This window comes from Heterocephalus glaber, unplaced genomic scaffold, assembly GCF_053883595.1.
Source record: "Heterocephalus glaber isolate CG9 unplaced genomic scaffold, H.glaber_assembly_v1.0 deba00001472, whole genome shotgun sequence".
Taxonomy (NCBI): Eukaryota; Metazoa; Chordata; class Mammalia; order Rodentia; family Bathyergidae; genus Heterocephalus; species Heterocephalus glaber.
The window spans coordinates 59361830-59381866 of NW_028258315.1; the positions used below are offsets into that span (position 1 = coordinate 59361830).

At 39.1% G+C, this 20037-nt stretch overlaps 1 protein-coding gene across 1 annotated transcript in view; it reads left to right on the plus strand.

Annotated features, from left to right (window-relative positions):
* The window catches only part of Itpr1 (inositol 1,4,5-trisphosphate receptor type 1), a 336388-nt gene that overhangs the window by 199351 nt on the left and 117000 nt on the right, over positions 1 to 20037 (plus strand). Inside the window, exons 36-40 of the mRNA XM_087181363.1 lie at positions 1721 to 1841; positions 5329 to 5513; positions 8743 to 8891; positions 9783 to 9894; positions 14690 to 14722. Coding sequence (XP_087037489.1) covers positions 1721 to 1841; positions 5329 to 5513; positions 8743 to 8891; positions 9783 to 9894; positions 14690 to 14722 — 600 coding nt within the window. The remainder of the gene's footprint in view (positions 1 to 1720; positions 1842 to 5328; positions 5514 to 8742; positions 8892 to 9782; positions 9895 to 14689; positions 14723 to 20037) is intronic.

Here is a 20037-nt window from a genome sequence, read left to right on the forward strand (position 1 = left end):
GGACTCAGAAACTAATACTAGGTTTCTTGGCCAATTCCTTTAGCTCCCTATGTTCCTGTTCTCTATTAGTAACACAGTTCACTGTCTCAAATGGCTGGGAGGGATAGCACTGAAAGTACTTCTTGAAGAAAGCACTGAAATCGTGTTTCCCAGGAGAACTTGGTGGAGAGAGAATGGATTGTTGGCATCAAAAAGCCCTACAGTTGGGCCGGGGATTTAGCTCAGTGGTTCCAGCACCTGCCTCACAAGTGCAAGGTCCCGAGTTCGATCCCCGGTACCAAAAGAAAAAAGAAAGCCCTACAGTCAATTCATTGCTCTGCTATCAATTCTTAGTTCTTTCGTATACTTACTTTTATTCTTTGTGGATCTTTATTTTTCATTTGTGACATGAAGGTAACTTCTGTGTCACAGAATTGCTACTGAGGAGCAAATGAGATCCTGTGATGTGTCTGAGACAGTGTTTATAACAATATTTATAGAGGAAGTTCTGAATGTTTTATTAAACATTTATATTTTCTTGTAATAAAGCTTCTTTTTTACCTTAGTACCTTTCATTGTTTTTCTTTCATCTCAGAAATCTCTTTAGAGTTTTTGATACTATTTTCTTTGCTATATTAATTTTCACTTTTATTTTGAGGGACTAGGTGAGTCATCTCCTCCAATTCAAAGACCACTGGAATAGCTCATCATATATAATCAATTTTACCTTTCAGGTCCAAAACTATCTTTTGAATTGAAACCAAAATTTTTACTGCATTTATAAAGACTGTCAAATTGATTAAGTACAGTAAATATATTTATACCTTCATTGATAGGAATAAATCCTCTCATACAGTTAATTTCTAAGTATTCTTTTATAGTAAATGAATATTTATAAAGACTGCCCATTAGAACTCTTTTGTCTTTGTATCATTGAAGACATTCCCCAAAGCAAAGTATGAGTAATAATCTACTACCAGTTTGTTTTCATGGATTAAAAATATGGGTTCTACTCATAGGACATAATATCTGGGAAGAATTTTGGAGTTAATTTGTTTCAATCCATTTACAAAGGATGAAATTAAAACTAAGAAAGGTTAAATAATTTGCCTCAAGTCATACAGCGAGTTGGTAAATGGACAAGAATACTAGTCCTGGGACTTTGACGCCACTGCTGATTTTTGTACTCAAACTTAGATAATATCACGTTTGAGTATTGCCTCAAATGCTTCTGAAGTATTTGAGTTAATATTAACTTATAAAAGAAAAGGTTTATTTTTGGCTCATAGTTTTGGAAATTCCAGTCCATGATTGGTTGGCCCTGTGGCTTTGGGATTGTGGGGAGGCAGCACATGGTAGGAGCTGGTGGAGGAGCAAAAACCATTCACCTATGGAGTAAAAGAGAACAAAGAGGAGGCCAGGAGCCCACAGTCCCCTTAAAAGGCACATCCCTAATGTCCTAAGAACATCCCACTAGGTTCCATCTCTTAAAGGTTTCACCACCTCCCAGTAGCACCACCCCAGGGACCAAGAATTTAATACATGGGTCTCTGAGGGACATTCAACACCATAACTATAGCAGACACCTCTGGAATCCAGCCCCTTACCATGCACCCTTTCCCACTCTTGCCTCAGCGTCTATTAACTTGTATTTCAAAACAATGTCTACTTATGGTCAGGTTATCAGAAATCTACAAAGGAACATTTTCTCATCTCACCACTCTGGACCTCTTTCTTGCAGACTCGCCAGCCTGTCTTTGTGCAATTGCTCCAAGGTGTGTTCAGGGTTTACCACTGCAACTGGCTAATGCCAAGCCAGAAAGCCTCTGTGGAGAGCTGTATCCGGGTGCTCTCTGATGTAGGTAAGATACAGAGTCAGTCTGAATATAATGTGAGGAAAAAGTACTGCCTACCATTTATGACTGGCTTAGCTTTTCTAAGCTTACACAGACTAGAAGTTGCAAAGCCAAGACTAGGACCATGGTCTTTTTGATTCCTCAATCCCTCTTTCATCTGCCAAGCCAGCATTTCCACAGTGAGAGCAAGTTAGTCCCAAAGTAAGATAGTCCTTGAAAAATAAGATTTCATGGTTAAATGTTAGGCTGTTCTTGGAAAGTCAAAGCACAAACAAGTTATTCAAGGCCCTGGGAAGTCTCTCATTCAGGACACTAATTTGTTTAATCTAGCAAATACATTTGCCCATATGGAACTCTCTTTCTTGTAAAGCACCTGTCTAATCCCAAGAACACCCTTTCTCTGAAGTCACACACTGCTCCATCTGCCTGCATGCAATAAGTAGTACTCTGTTTCCTCTTTCAGCCTCCTCCCTCTCTCAGACACTGTGGAAAGGAAGTCATAAAAAGTACTTCTCCCTTCACCCTGAATGAAATAGACCTGGTTCCTTTTTGTGTGCCTGTTTGTTCTGGGAATAGAATGCAGGGGCTTATGCATGCCAGGCAAGTGCTTCACCACTGAGCTACACCCCCAGCCCTTTAAATTTTTTTAATTGACACATAATAATTATACATATTTCTGAGATACAGTGTGCTCACTTGATTCATACATACAATGTTTATTGATCACATTAGAATAATTAGCATTTCTCTGTGGTAGGAACTTAGAGCTCCTCTTAATTTTAGATTTTCTATGATACTGTACATAATAAGTTATGAACTATAATCATCTTTATGTGCTGTAGAACACTAGTACTTAGTCCTTCTGTCTCACTGTACTGTGATCTGCTTTATCCAACTTCTCCATCCCCCATGCCAACTTCTAGTGGCCACCATTCCATTCTCTATTTCTATAAGGTCAGTGTAAGGACAGATTCTATTACTTTGCCCATCCCCCATTCTCTGGGCAAAGAGATAAACTTCTTACTTTGAGTGGAGAAGAAAGTCATCTGTCTGAAGTAGCTCCTACTTGCACAGAGTGACTAGAGGTGAAGGCAGGTGAGGCTCTCAGCACTGTTAGTAGCTATTCTTCAAGAATAGCTAGTATTTATTGTGTTCATTAGGACATTTTGCCTGATTACTGTCATATGGTAGGCATTGCTATCTTTTTCTTTTGTATGTGGCAGTGTTTTACAGTAAGAGATTATGCTTTTGAAGTACAGACCAGTGGTGGCAAACCTATGGCACACGTTGCACAGCAGGCTGTTTGTATCATTGAAAGCTTTAAAAGGTTTGCCATCACTGGTATGGACACTTACAGGTTCATGATGTAAGCTGTCAGATACAAGACCCAGAGTTATCCCCAGATAACTCCTTCCTTTCCCCACATATACAGTTCTATGTCATAGAGTTGTGTACTTGATGAGACTAAAGGAAATGTATGAGTGAGTCTCTGTCACAGAAATTAGCTGGTTAAAATTTGAGCACGCGGCTGACTTTACTAACTCATCACTCATAAGGAAGGTAAGACTTATCAATAGTTTTGGCAGTGAGAAGAAAACACAAGGAAAGTTGATGTTTGCAAAATAGCATGAATGTAGGACAATTGACGAACTTCAGGAATTCGGTCTTGCACCCCTTGGGAATCACCTCCTGTCTAGAGCTGCACTGAAGTGTTGGCACAGTATAGTTTGAAGTAAAGTATCCAGGCACAGAGTTTCTAGCTGAGATGTGTGTATGCCATGCATCCTACTTTTTGATTTGTACTTTACTTGTTCTCTTTCAAATTTTCTACTTTCTGTATTAAACTATTAGATTATTTACTGGATCATGGTTCTTTCCCTAAATTGTGTATTTTCTAATTGGGATTTAAATGATCACCTTTTCTATTTGTCTGCAGGATGATGGATTTATTATTTATTTAAATGACAGATACAAGAAATAGAGCACTGTCTTTACTTCTAGTGTTTTGAAGCCCTGATGAGAGGAAATAATTGTTTAGGTTTTCCCACATACAAACAAGGATTATTTATCTTACCTTTTTTTTTTAAACACTGGAGATTGAACCTGGGAACTTTGTACTGAGCTATATCCTCAGCCCTTTTTTAATTAATTAATTATTTATTTATTTGGTGCTGGGGATCAAACTTGGAACCTTGTGCTTGCGAGGCAGGCAGTGGCACCACTGAGCTAAATCCCCAGCCTCATTTTTTATTTTTTATTTTGAGACAAGATCTTGCTAAGCTGCCCAAGCTGGGCTTGAACTTTCAATCCTCCTGTCTTAGCCACCAAGAATGCTGATATTACAGGTGTGTGCCACCAGCCCAGTCTAGCTTTCTTCTTTCAATAAATATTTTATTTAGGAATAATTTTAGATTTATAGGAAAGTTGCAGAAATGATACAAGGAGTTATATACCCCCACCCAGTTCTCCCCACTATCATCAGCACCTTACATTAGGTGGGATTTATCAAAACAAAGAAACCAACACTGATTGGCACCTTACTGCTAGTTAAATTTTAGACTTGACTTGAATGTCACCAGATTTTGCACAAATATCCTTTGTGTGTGCCAGGATCCAGTCCTATCTACAACATTGCACTCTGTTCTCATGTCTTCCCAGTCTACTCTGGTCTACAATAATTCACAGACTTTCTTTGTTTCTCATGACCTTGACCGTCTTGATAAGTATGTATCAGGTATCCATCCCATAGAGCAGTGATGGTGAGCCTTTTAGAGATGAGTGCCCAGACTGCAACCCAAAACCCACTTATTTATGGCAGAGTGCCAACACTACTGTTAAACCTGAATACTGAAGTTTTAATTTAGAAATAACTCATACATTAGAATCTTTTGTTTTAAAAGAAAAACAAATAAATACATGCCATAGGTTTGCCACCACTGCCATAGAGTATCCTCTTTTTTGGATTGACTTGATGTTTTTCTCAAGATTAGAGAGACTAGAGTTTGCCTTTTGTTAAGTTAGGAAAAGAAGAGCCATTATACAAAGAACAGTTTACATCATTGTGAATGTTATCATGGAGTATGTTTGTTGAAGTCAGCATTTTGTAGATTGTTGTATAGAACAACAAACTTGAAAGAGAACTTTCAGAAAAACAGTTCATTGACCAGATGAGTTCCCTGTCTTAATAAATCATAATATGTGACCATATCATTGAGGAAACATGTTGAGCTGTCACTCTGACTTGCCTAAACTTTATGACCTGATTGCATTTCCATGATCTTCAGAGCTACTGCCCCCAGAATTTCCCTTGGAAAACCATAACCTAAAAAGATGGTAAAATTGAATTGAGCTCTTCAGTCTGCACTCAGTGCTATATAAGCTGGCATGTTACAGGCATGGAAAAATCTGCCTGATGGTGGTAGTTACTTATGTCCATCCCTAAGGCATCTCTCACAGAAGTTGTAACCTCACAAGTCAAATGTCTCCTGTGTAGCCAAGAGCCGGGCTATCGCCATTCCTGTGGACCTGGACAGCCAAGTCAACAACCTCTTTCTGAAGTCCCATAACATTGTGCAGAAAACAGCCATGAACTGGCGGCTGTCGGCTCGCAATGCTGCTCGCAGGGACTCTGTTCTGGCAGCTTCCAGAGACTACCGGAATATCATCGAGAGACTGCAGGTAATGCCTGGAGGAGTGATACTTAACTTGGTTTCCAAACACGCCAGGGACATCCACACTTGGCCACAGAGAGGGGTCAGTGAGGTGAATGAATAGGCACATTTTAATGGATGTGGGACCCAGGAGTACAAAACTCCTTAGAAAGACAAAAATTTCTGACAAGTGATGTTCTTAAAAGGTTAATCATAGACCTACAGCTTTCTTTGTAAACAATGGGGACTGTGCTCTTATTATGAGAGGATATTTAAGTATTACAAAGAATACTTAGAATAAGGCATAAAGATCCATTTTCCCATCACTTGAGGGATATTTAGGCTCTGGAATCAAGTGTAGTGATCTCTAAAAGAAGAATTTTATATCAGAGTGACCCAAATGAAATGAGTATTATTGAAGTCTAGCTAGAATATACTCTATTTTTACTTAGCACCAACAGGAGAGTTACTCTTGTGTTGTCAAAAGATGGACTCATGTCACCACCTGGGTTCAAGTTCTGCCTCTACTGCTAAGAGGTGTTGCAATCTTGGGAAATTTGCTTAACTTCTCTCTGCCTCGGCCTTCTAATTTTTAAAATAGGATAATATAACACCTACTTCATGAGGCTGATGTGAACATTAAGAGTGTTGATAACGTGTTCCAGTTATCTGTATCTTGTGAAACAAATTACAACAGCTACTTTATTCTCTTTTACTATTCCAAAAGTTGTCTGAGCTGAGCAAAGTGTTTGCTGGGGTCTTTCATGAGGCTGCAGTTAGATGATGGCTATGGTTGGACTCTGAACCTGTACACCAGCCTCTTTGACAATGGGTGATTGTTGGCTGGGGTTCTTGACTGAAACTTCTACATGGCGCTTCCTACTGTTACTTGAGCTTCCTCGCAGCACAGCAGTTGGGGCCTAAGATGAGTGTTTCTAGGGAGGGACCAGTGGAAGCTTTATCTTCTTTATGACCTAGCTTTCAGAAGTCACACAGCATCAGTTCTGGTCTACTATGTTGGCAAGGCAGTTTCAGAAGTCTACTTAATTTCAGGGGGACCAAAAACAGACCCCTATTCAAGAGGAAGGAAATCAGTGTTGTCACATTCTAAGAAGCATGTATGAGAGAAGATGTAATGTGGTGGCCATCACTGGAAAAAAAACAATACCCAAGAGGCACATAGAACAGTGCCTGGCATGTCATCAGCACTCAACTTGGAGCAGCTATTATTATTATGACTCGCTACTGCTGTGACTATCATGATAACTATTATTGGGTAAAGTAACTAAGTCTCTGAAACAGAATGTGTGAAGAACATTACAAAGAAAAGAATACTGTGCATTCAAAGGCCACAGGGAAGGTCAGTGTGGCTGGAGCCCTTGTTACTAAGGGGATTGGCAGGGCTTCACGGCCAAGTTAAGAATTTTATTCTTTGTCATGGTAGAATCAGTTCTTAAGCAAAGCTACTTGATGCTAATGGAATGCTTCCTGACTCCACTGTGCTTTTACAAAGGGGAGGAATCATACAGACTTGTAATTCTGAACACACAGTATTTTCTTCCTTGTTCAATCTACATAGATAATATGCACATGGACCAATTTCTTGTGCTTTTCTATTCATGGGAAATGAAATAGAATATATAGGTAGGTAATATTTGTTATAAAGATTTGTTCAGGGCCTTAAAGATCCTCATAATGCAATTATTTATGGTCTGAGTTCCTGCTACGATATTGCCTTGTGCATAGTTGTCATAATATGAGAACATTCACTTGAAAACTGACCACTTAAATAATTAATCCCCATTTAGACACCACTTAACATTAGCATCTTCCCCTTTGCATTGCTTCTCCATCTTTGTTGGTCTTTCCTTAATTGCTGAATGTCATACATTTGACAATACAGTGCAAATCAATTGCAATGTCAAGTCCAGACTTTGCAAAAGATGCAAGATGTCATAAAACGCATAAATGTGATTTTAAAGAACTACTTCAGTCCCATGCAAATACTAGAGATAAAGATTTGTTGGAGGTATGACCAGTAACTAATTAAAAAGAAAATTCATTAGACCTGAGCATTTTGCAGAAATGCCCCTCTTTTTACTGTTATGAAAGTCGTATGACTGCTATGAAAGTCACATTGCAATTTGTTATCTTACGATCTTAGTGAAAAAATTACGCCCCTAAAAATACAATTATTTGATTCATTCATCTGTTCTTTATGTGCGCTAAGCATTACTGAGCAATTTCAAGTATCGCCTAATTTTGTTAAAAATAAGATAAAGCTATCTTAGTGTGGTTTAATTTTAGTTTCTGGATAAAAGAGCTTTCAGTTCTATCTCGACCCCAGTTTGGCTCCAAAGTGAGGTAAATGCAGTTTAAATCACTTTATCCCTGCAAATCTCTTTAGTTAACCAAACCCTTCTGTACTATAGGTCACTATAGGTCATGCTGTGTTTTTGCCCCGTCTTAGCATGCTTCTAGTTAAGTTCTGAATCAGCAAGTCATAGAGCAGGTTTTAGCATCTTTTGAAGATAATTTCTCATCTGTTTTCTATCATTTGCCTTTAAATGGTGTTTGTTGTGTTGGTTTTGCTGCTCTTTCAACTTTTCTCTGTTTTCCTTTCCTACAGCTATGTGTTTTGCATTTGAAGACCATCATGCTATCAGGGTACATGTATTTAGCATGTTGATACAGCATGTTCATTCATTTGTGTTCTCATGTTTATATGACTATTACGTAAATAATTCATGCTCATTGGTAATAATTAAGATAACAATGACAAGTATCACCATATAGAAGAAAATTAGAATCATCTGTAATCCTACCACCCAGAGAAAACTAGTAGTGATGTTTTAACAATATTTGGTATATATCCTTTGGATATGGATATTGTTTATAAAAATAGCACTGTAAGGTCCATACTATTGTTTGACCATTTTTACACTCATGTTGTAGACATCTTTCCATGTTGTCAAATGTATTTTTTGCATCATATTTTAAAATATGTAGATCCCTTGAGTAGCATAAAACCATCTCAAAAGAAGAGGTGGTAGGGATGTTGACTTGTTTGTACTTTGTTTTCTGCATTTGGAGATAGTGCTTCAGGCAACCATTGGCCAATATCTAATTGAAATAAAATGTCAGACAGTATAAAGAAAGTCACTCTGTGTGTCATGTTTTAGGGCAGAACTGAGTATTCTCACCCTGTTGGAACCAGCCTCCACCCAAGCCACTAATCAGTGCCGTTTCCATTCCAGGACATTGTCTCTGCTCTGGAGGACCGACTCAGGCCTTTGGTCCAGGCTGAGTTATCTGTGCTTGTGGATGTCCTGCACAGACCTGAGCTGCTTTTCCCTGAGAATACAGATGCCAGAAAGAAATGTGAAAGTGGCGGTTTCATTTGCAAGTAAGCAGCATCTCTCTCTACGGTGGTCAGTGGCCAGAACTCTGATGACCAGACAAAGCCTTCATCCTGGAGGAGACATTGTCCTGGTTTTAAACTTTGATGAATGCAAGGTCATGTGCTAGATTCCTGTTCTGACTTTTCCAAAGTAAATTTGTCTACTAAATTCTATTTAATGACACTTTTTTTTGTTTTGGTGAGAATTTCTCATTTTAATTGCATGCCTGTTCACCTGTTTTCCATTCAGCAAGTCTTGACAGAACACCCACCATGTTTAGCTATACAGACGTAACCCTTCAGCCCTCAAAAATCTCAGACCCACCATGACCTCAGTCTTCTAACAGTGTTGTAGTTTCTTACTTTATGTCATGGGGCACAATCCAGATGAAACAAGTGGTTCCATGACTAGAAATCTTCATTTGACTTTGAAGCTAAAGGTAGTTGTTTGTCTAGCTTGAGGGTAGACTTTGCCTCTGAATTTCTGACTTTTCTGAAAAGACTGGATAAGGGAACACTGTGTGTATATGCCCAACCACTGTGCTCTTAAGGTTTTTGATACATTCTTGGGATATTTTAGCAGCGATCCTCAGTGGATAAATACCTATGCTTGATGAGTAGACTTCTGTCTGGTTTCCCTCTCTATATAAACTCCCCATTGTATAGTGGGTAGCCTCTCCTGCCCTGAGAGCCTGTTAGCCACTTCCTACCAGCAGGTGTCGCTATTGAGACACAGTTGCTGGCTGGCTCTTGGCGCAGTGAATGCCTTGAAGTGTGTTTAACTTGGGAACTCTTGATAAATACTTGTTCTCTGACTAGTCACAGTAAGTTGCTTGTGAAGTGTTTTTAATTGAAAGATCGTTTCATGGTTTTAATGTGTGGTTTTCCCCCATTCAGGTTAATAAAGCATACTAAGCAGCTACTAGAGGAGAATGAAGAGAAACTTTGCATTAAAGTCCTACAGACCCTCAGGGAAATGATGACCAAAGATAGGGGCTATGGAGAAAAGGTACTACATTTTATTTTTATATTAAAATTTTGCTTCTAAATTGAAGGGGTGAGAATGTTTAGAAATCCACCTAGTTTAGGCATTACTGGCCAACAGCTTAACTTTTTTTTTTCCTTCAAAGCTGTTTATCTTGTCCCTAAAGGTAGCTAAGTCATAGGACTGTCTCCTTAAAGTCAAATATAGTTAATCATCTTTTACAGGCTGTTCATCACGTATTCTAATGTACTATAAGCCCGGTCTTATTTAAATTTTTACCAAGAAGTAAATGCTTGTTTCTTGTGTATCAGAATATGGATTCCTGAATTTGGAGTTCCAGCTAAGCATACCTGTGGGTTTACTTGGTTCTTTCTAATGAGATCATGCACAATCTTTCCAGTGCATCAAGAAACTCCCTCCAGTTCTAACTGGAAGTAAGGCAGGCACACACGTCACCCTTCCTGACTGAGATTGTGAAATGGACAGTCCCTATCACCTGGTGCTTAGTATATGCAGTGAGCAAGGCGATTCTGAGACTAGTCCTGAGTCCTCTGTGGAGGGCAGCAAGGCAAGAACAAGTCCAGAAGCCTCCTTTCAGCCCCCAGGAGAGAATCATAGCCATAAGTTTCCATCTCACTAGTTTTCCTTTGAAGGTAAAATTATTCGCCATTTGTCTGCTGGCCGCTATCAGCAACTATGTATGAATACTACCAATCTCATTGACCTATCAAAATCCCCAGTAACTCAGTTTTCAATTCTTAGAAGAAGCCTTGAAATTAAATCACAGCTTTCCTTGTCAGAATTGGTGGTGACAACACAAATGTAAAAGTGTGCGGGAGTCTTGCTTTCTAGCCTACGTAATATCTTTAATATTAAAGCAACTTAACGTGTGAGAGTCCTTGGATAAGAAAAAAAAAATAGTATCTAATCTTTACTGACTGTTCATTCCTTCACTGTCCCCAAATCAGAAGGCTTTTAAATGTCACTGTAAATGTTTAAAATATATAAATTCAAAGGTAACCAAAAGAAATTAGAAAATAGGTTTCTGTGACTCAGTGGGTATTTTGTAGTGGAAACTTGCCAGGCTAGAGTTTGAGTATAAGTAATGGAAGCAAAGAACCCTGGTTCAGGTGAGAAATGCTGAGATAGCCTGTTCATACAGACAGATATATAGAAACCTAAGTAGGTCTTGCTCTTATTAAAGGGAAAAGGTTGAAAAGAGAGGCTGATAGCAGCCCAAGTGGATTAGAGGACAGTAGATGGGAAAATTAAGATTGGTGCAGGACAGATAGATGGAGATAATATGGAAGAGTAAGTTACCAGGATTTAGAAGAGGTTCTTGGTCCTTGGCTCAAATCACTTTTCAGCTGGTGAAGAAATTAGTCAAAACCAAGCAGAGAGGTTGGGAGGAAAAATGATTATTTCTTTGTAAACTGGTTGGACTGTCATTCCCATGCGGGAAAATGAAATCCTGATAGACAAGGATGGGAAATGACATGAAACAGAGGAAGGCATTCTAGAAACCCACGTATAATAAGCAGCCCCCAAATCTGCAGCTTATACTTGACACTTCTTGCCCCATGCTTTGACTGTTGTAAATGCTAATCAGCCATTCACATGAAAGGAAGTTTTAAAAAGGAGTGGAAGGCACTAAAGTATTTGTTTCTCCCCATCTAATAGTTGGTATTAACTTTGTTCCATAAAGGCTCTTTAAAAATATGTCTAGTGGTTTGCTCTCTGTCCCTATCTGACTAAAGAAGCCTGACACCCAGGGCAGGCCAGCTTTTTCAAAGGTGGAAGTAACCCAGAGCCAAAGAACTAACCTTTATCAAGCAAACCAGTTGGCTTTAGTCAGAAAATACATGAGGTGTTCTTTGACCTGGGTATTGAAACAGTTCCCCTCTTCCCAGCTCAGTTTCCTATCACTTACTTCTTACATGGAACTTGTCCCATGACTGACCCCTTTCTGGGGATGTCCACAGCTGTAGTTCTTCCTGCCCTCTCCTGAGTCTTCACAGCAATAGAGTTTTGTCTGAAATGGGCCAGTAGCACCCGCTGGTATGGCCTGCCCCCTGCCCACAAGGAGGCTGAGCTGAGAGCTGAAATGACTCTGGTCACATGGAATGTCTATAGTAGGCTCAAGACAGAACCTGGATTTCCCACATCCCCTGGTAGCACCCTTTCCACCTCCCCTGGGGATCTACCAGACAGGGACCAAGTTCCTTGTCTTTTCTAAGTGATCATCCTACAGGTGATGTGATTTAGGTGCCTTTCCTGCTATTTTATTATTCAACTTTAGGATGTAATCAAGGTGACCAATGAAAAAGGAAATTGAAACCATTTTTTATTATCAGAAATGTTGTTGTGCTTATATTAGTCTACTTGCCTTAAATAAAACAAAACAAAACAGCCCTCAAGAGCTGTCACCCATTAACAGACTAAAACACACCAGAATTACTGTGAGACTGACTTACACTTTCTGTCACATATACTCACTTGTTTCTTTTTTTTTTTTTTTTTGGTATCGGGTATTGAACTTGAGACCGTGTGCTTGCGAGGCTGGCACCAGAACCACTGAGCTAAATCCCCGGCCCATTCACTCGTTCTTATAGTATATCTTCAGTAACAGTGATAACATTTATTGACCTCTTGATATGTGCCAGCTACTACACTAAGCATATCCCCTGCCTTATCTCCAATCAGTCTCAGAGATAGATATCATTATTCTTATTAACCTCTTTTCAACATAAAGGAGAAGATTCTGAAAGGTTTAGAAACTTGCTGAGGGCCACACCACTACTTACAAGGAAGCCAGGAACTCAAACCCAGACACTCTGAGTCCAGAGACCAGCTCCTCACCTCTGCATTTTAAGTGAACAGATTGGCCCCATTGAGTGTCATCAGGGCCTAATGGTGAATGGTGCCGTGGTGGGAGCCTGCAAGGGATCAAGAGATCACATTCTGAGATGGAAGCCAGGGAGAGGTTCAGAAGTCAGATTTGCTCTTATAACAATTTGCTCTTTTGAGAACTAACTCAAGGGCCTAGAAGAACTATCTTAATTCCTTCCAACATGGATCCCCAGTGACAGGGTCCTGCCACATTCAAGTGTCACCACACTGAGGTGCAGCCCTTCAGCACTTGAACCTTAGGGGGACCCTCAAACCATACCAATCATTAGGAAAGAAAAACACCTTTCACTGTTATGACTCTTAATACAGAGGATCAGCAATGCATATTCTTCTCAGAGTGCTAAATGTAAAATGAAACATTAAAAGTTATGATGAAAATAATGGTGAAATACACTTTTATATGATGGTTCTAGCATCTTTCTGTCCTGGGTATTCAAAATGAATAAACTTTAAGCAGGCATCGGCTTGTTATTCCAGCACTTGAGAAGCTGAAGCAGGAGAATTGCAAGTGAAAGGCCAGCCTGGGCTACTTTATACAGTAAATCTCTGCCTCAACCCCCACCAACAGAAAGAAAGAATAAACTTTAAAATTATTCAGGATGTTATTAACATTCTGGATGTGCACTGCCTACTAAGCTCTGTGTTTAATATACAAGTGAAACTGTGTCCATGTTTAAAGAAACAAAACAAACTCAAAATCTCCCATAGCCAGTCATCTCTAAAATTTAATTTATGTTTTTGGGGGTTTTGTTTTTGGTACTGGGGATGGAACTTAGGACCTCCCACTTGCCACATAGGTCCTGTGCCACTGAACTACATTCCCGGCCCTCTAAAATTTAATTTTAATGTTTCTGTAACTCATAGAAAACCTTCAAGCCCTCTATCCCCCTTTAAAAAGGGAGCATAATTATTTATTAGCAACTCTGTAGTTTGCTGTGGGTTTTTTATTAAGCTGCTATTAAGTTGTTAGTCAGAGAGTTTTGGAAAGAAACTCAGAGGCCAGGAATATTAAAAAGATAACCCAGAATGTATTTAAAATTCTAATTTCCCTTTTGAACAGTAGTACGCGTTTCAGTACTAGCACATACATAACCTCAGGTAATACTAAGGTTTTCATTTCATGCAAAGTATCAGTCCTTCATTAATTGCTAAAGCTTCTTTCTTCTAGGTGAATGAAGTACATACTAGCATTTTTAGCTGTTTCTGACAGCTACTTCAATTTGCAGAGTATACTAAATACTAATGAAACATAGTAAAAATCACTTGAGAGTCATTCATCTATCCTTAAACAAGCATAACAGTGATAATTCTTTTGTGTTTTTTATTTCCACTGGACTTTATGTGAATAAATGCTGTTACTAATATCACTTGAGTCTGCACTAATCTTCCCGGGGGGAAAATGTTATCTCCTGTAGTTATTAGTGATCTTATTCCCTGTGAAGTCAGTGCCAGTTCTGATCAAGCCCAATTACAGTTTGAGCTCCTCACCCCCATGGAAGTCATAAAATGAGTCTAAAGAAAGAATTTCCTTCTAAACCGAGCTAACCTTACTCTGGTCATTTACTCTATTCTTTCCTAAGTTCTAGAAAAAAAAAAAGTTGCTTGGTGAATTTGCCCTTGCTCCATCTAGATTCAGGTTCTCATGTCTATAAGGAAGTGTGAGGCTTTCGGCATACTTGGCTGACTCAGAGGTTTGATGCCTGGCATGTGAATAAAGCGTGGCAGTATTTTACCCATTAGTTCCAGAGCAGATGTCACTGTGCTCTGTGGCAGTGTCCACAATGCCGAAACCACTTCAAATGGTCACCATCTGACAGTATTTTAAGGTAAAACAGCCAGCCATAAGAATACAGTTGTATTTCCTTTTCCTAACATATCTTTCTTTTTCTCCCCCTTTCTTCTTTTCCAGCAAATTTCCATTGATGAATTGGATAATGCTGAGGTCCTAATTTTATTGTTTTTTGTTTTGAATGTCCCATAGTAGTGTTTCCATGACACCCTTTCAAGGAGCCCTGTCCTCTGGTCTTTACAGCGTCTAGTATCTGAGTTTGTGTAATGTGCCTTCCAGAAGTGAGTGGAGTCTGTCCTGTCTCTGTTAGTGTTTCCCATGAGTTTCTTTGCCATTTGTCCTTGGAGATCTCATCTGAGTCTACATAAAGATCTTTTAAACTGTGATAAGATTTCAATCATTCACTGTCTAGAATCTCAACTGAATTTGTAGTTGACACTGGACATTAACTTATCTCTTAACTCAATTTTGATATTACCATAAAGTGCTTTTCTATCTGTATGTAAAGTACCTGCCCAAAGAGAATAATTGCATTGGCATAGTTTGAAAGTGGTAAAAAAGAAAAAATACAAGTAGTACTCTCTTGGTGTGTGTGTTGAAAAGTATTGAGTATGACAGGTGTAAAGATTTCTAAAGGCATTGTGAATTCTAAAGTACTCTTTTGCTATTTCCACTCAAAGATTAGGAATACATCATGTGGCTTCTAGAAAAATTATGTATAAATCCACAAGTTGAGATGTCATCCAATGGCAAATTACTTGCACTCACCCAGAATTACTCTGGAGACTCATAAGTGAGTGGCCATTTTGTTTGGGATATTAAGGCCTCTTACATATTTTGTTTTGTACATTTTTTCAGCATTCTTTGCCATATTTTTAGGCAGTGATGCATGGTAGTTAAGTGGTACTAGAAAAATTAATTTAAGGAATTAATCTATATAATTGAGAGGATTTGATTGGTTAGCAAATGAAGTATGCTTTAGAAATGTGCTCTTTCTTTTTGTAGACCAGTTAATACCTTATTTTATTGGGAAGATATTGTCTACTATAATGTCTACTTCAATCAGTACACCATAATTTCAGAGATATTGAGAAATTGTTCAGATGTACCTAAGGAGAGTTAGAGCCACAGATGTAAAACTGAAAGCCACATGTGTGGTTATGAATTTGGTTCACTCGCCTCTGGAATGAAGCTCAGAGAGATTAAATAGCTGGTCTTAGCCCACAGAGCAAGGGAATCACTACACTAGGACTACTAGCACATAGCTGCCTCAACTTCTTACTGGTCTGCACAGTGAATTCAGTATGCACAGTTTTCCTTACATTAATAGACATAAACAGGTGAGGAGGCCACGCCTTTTTGGAGGAGGCGAAGGTGAGAAAAACAAAAGAGGGTACAGGCCTGTAATTAATTGTTTTAACTGCAGTGGTTTTTGTTGTTTACTGTTTAGCTTTCATCCTTCTGGGTCACTTGTATGCTAGAAAAACATCCTATGCTGAATTCATAAGTTGGAACTCTTTGATACTCTTATTTCCACCGACAGTTGTAAATGCCTCACTGATTTAAATTTTCCCTCTGAGCTGTTGAGGTTGAGTGTCTATTTGCTTAAGTACAAGTTAAGTAAGGAAAGGAAAACCTTTCTAATCACAGTCTGCAGGGTTATTAATATACTGTTTTGCACCATAGTAATCAGTTGATGTGTTTGCTTACTCAAGATACAACTTGGTTTTCCTGGCTGGGAGTTTATTGCTTGATTATGGAAAGATTCCACAGTTGGAGCAGGTGTGTTTATAATTATAGTCTAGGAAATAGAATACTGTCTGTTTATAAAAGAAGAATGTTCTGGAAGGCACTTGGATTCTTTGAAAATTCCCTGAGGAAGCAACTGTGAGTCTCCTCTGCGTTGTTACCCCTGGCAACCATTAGAACCCTGGAACACCAACACCCTGTCCCCGGTCCCTTAGGGTATTGGATCCGGCCCTCTAAGCAGAGATGACTGATAGGTCTTCATCATTGATGCAGTTCTGGAAACTACCACAGCTCCTGTGATTTCTCCCCAACCAAGCCTTTAGTCAGTATGTGCTGGTGGAAGCCTGCAGCCCACAGATATACTTCTGCAGAGGTTTAATGAGAGCTCAGGCTGGCCCAGGAGCCAGGCTAGCCTCACACCTAAGTTGCAGGCCCACATTCCAAATCCTGAGCATGGCTGGATAAAGCCCCTGAGACAGGTCTCTTGTGCCCACCCTGACTAAGGAAGGGCCACTGCCCTTGTTTATAAAGGCCAAATGGACATGTCAGGAGAGATGTGCCGTGAGTGACTTGGGGAAAGGCTCTGCCTACTGCATCCCTGTCAGGACTTTGAGAAGCCAGAGTGAAATGAGGACAGAGGCATAGATTAACTGCAGGAGATGTGCACGGTATAGGCCCTTCCAGCTGTCCTGTAGAATAAAATTTCATTGATACCAAGAATAGGAGGGGTTTTTGTTTTTGTTTCTTGGCAAGTAAAGAGGCAGAGTCCCCATCCTTACCCCCAATTAGATCTTTTTCATTGGCAGTGTGGGAGACAAATGAGGGATGAAGAAAAAGAAACTGCTTGTGTTGGTGTCCCCACAGCCCTTCTTAAATTTCAGGCTTGATGGATCCTTACATTTGTATATAGCTTAGTGGCCATCCTGAAATCAAGATAAAGAATGTTTCCATCACCCCGTGAAGTTCCCTCATCTGCCTAGTTTTGGCTTTAAACTGACACGAGCTAATGGTAAAGACACTCATTTCTGTGACTCATTTTTGAGTGTTGTTACATTTGAAGTATAGTGCTAAGGGATTGTATGTATTGGTGTTTCAAACAGACCTAGTATCTGCCATACTGGAGCCTACAGTATTGGTGGAGAGACAAACAGTAATAAAAATTAATGTAAAATGATAGCTGTCAGTCATGGAAAATGTTAGGAGAGATACATAGAATCATGAGGACATATCATCTGGGGACTTCTTGCATAATCAGGACAGATAATAGCTTCTGAGGTCAGATAGAATAGGGGAGTAGCCTCGAAAGAAGATTGCATGGGTCAACTTTTCTAAATGATGAAGTGCCATGCTAATCAAGTTATGACTGTGATGAGGTATTCAGACTTCAGGCACAGGTAGTGAGTGACACAGTGGTCCACCTAGCTTTGACCTGTATGTCCTTAAATAGGAATGATGTGTTTAAAAGTATGTGCTGTAGCTCAGTGTATGTGTCCATTTCTATGCATTTAAGATATCATCTCCATTGAATTACTGTCACTTGGAGCCTCTGGGGACAGCTAGCAACTTTGCCTTCCTGCTTTGCAACAAAAAAGCTAGACTGACATTCCCATCTATCCAGGGTGGCTGCTACCTGCTTCTGTTGAGTCTTCAATTTCCCCTACCTCCAGCAATTTGTATAAGCAAAGGATGCCACTGATGGGGAACTTGGTAATACTCAGGGGGAAAAAGGAAAAAATGAGAGCCACAAGAATTGTTAAATTTCACCTTCAGGGGGCGATCTCATGACACTGAACCCTGGTGGAGGTGTCCTACTTTTTTACATTGCTGTGAACTACCGAATTGGGCACCTGCCAACACTCAGGCGGCAGTTACATAAGAGCTTCTTTTTTTTTTTTTTTTTTTTCCTGGAATTTAGGCTCACTGCTGATGTGTGACCTTCAGCAGTAATTGCCAATAAATGCATCGGGCTGTTTACTGTTAGACACTGGCAACCACAGAGCAAGCTCAATTCAGAGCATACAGAAGCTATTGCATAGTGTGTGAACGGCTTTTTTTGTTTGTTTTGGTTTGGTTTTTTTGATGCTGAGATTATTCCATAATAACTGAAGTTGTATCATTTAGTCAAATCAGAGTGTGTGTTTTTTTAAAATAATGAATTGAGCTATTAAGTTCTGATGAACTTGTTCTATAAAATATACGTAAAACTACCTTGTTGGAACAAGATAATTTCTATTTATTTTTGTCCCTAAAAACAAATATAGTTAAAGAGAATTATGTTAGCAGATGTGAAGATTTAAAATTATTCTAAATGCTAGATAACTTATATTTTGGTTTGATCTTCTTTTTAAAGCTTTCTGTTCTGTTATTAAAGGGTTTTCAAAAGCTGATGAAGGCTGGGGCCCAGCAAACCTATTTGCAAACCTGTGTGATGTTGTTTATTTCCTTCCTCTGAGGTTATGGTGGGTAAAGAGGAACCGAAGACTGATTCAGAGGGTTGGAGATCATAAATTCCCTTTGATGTGCTGATATCTAGATCTGTTTTAACAGTTACGTTTCTTGATTTGTGCTCAACTTCTGCTACAGTAGTCCATACAGAGACATTCTACTTAAAGGGAAATTGCAGAAACCCAGGGGTCATGGAGGGATTCCTGTTGAGGACAGCAGAAAACAAAGTGCATTTACAGGCTGTGCTCTATAAAGGTCTATAATAGACATACCTGAAACAATAGGAGGATGGAAAGATGGACAGGTGTTTCATAACACTTGGTGCTGCAGGATGATGGAAAGGATGCTGTTTTGTAAACACCAGAAATAGTAACCCTAGTTTGTGGGCTTCTTTTCATTTAAGAATTACAAGGTACAGTTTTCTTCATCAACAGGAGAAATGAATCCTTCAATAAATTGTTAGGTACTTTATGTACTGAAAGTAAGCACATCACCATTTTCTATGTTCATGATCTAGTTCATACTGAAGTAGGTAGTTAGCCCTGGTTACTGGCTTCGTCCAGGAAGGACACTTAGGACTCAATGATGTTGGATACTATTTGAACTTCTATTTCCAAGCCAGTCATTTGACCTTTTTTTTTCCCTACTAAGTTTGATTTTACTGACCTTATCTGAAAACACCGGGGGGAAGATATACGATCAAAGAGTAAATATGAAGAAGTATTTGGGGATAATGTTTGGTTTCTGAGTTCAAACTAGGCAATGTCTGATCATTGTTAAGCACTCATTGGTTTGGGAGACTTCACCTTGATTTGAGGTGTCAGCATTGAATATAATAATTGATCCTGGCACTGAGGAGGGAGGAATATGAGACTTGTGAAATTCAGACATGGCCATGCTTTCCAAACATTCTCTCTTAACATGTTCACTAAAAGCTTCATTGGTCATGGGGGGAAAAAAAGAAGAATAAATTTTGATAATAAAAATGTACCTAGAAACATAATTCATTTATCAACCGTTATCTTTTACTTTGGGTATTATATATTATATTTATGTAGCTATTGTCTTCTTTGAACATACATAGCTTATTAATATGGCTATATTTATCAAAAATGTAGCTTGCTGCCATAAAATCACTTTATCCTCAACTGTGACCAAAATAAGAGGAAGTGTTGATATAGACTATAGTTTATTTTACCAACTTATATACCAGGTTTATTCTGGTCTTTTCCTTGCCTGGAAGCTGTATATAATTTAGGGAACTTGCCTGTTAG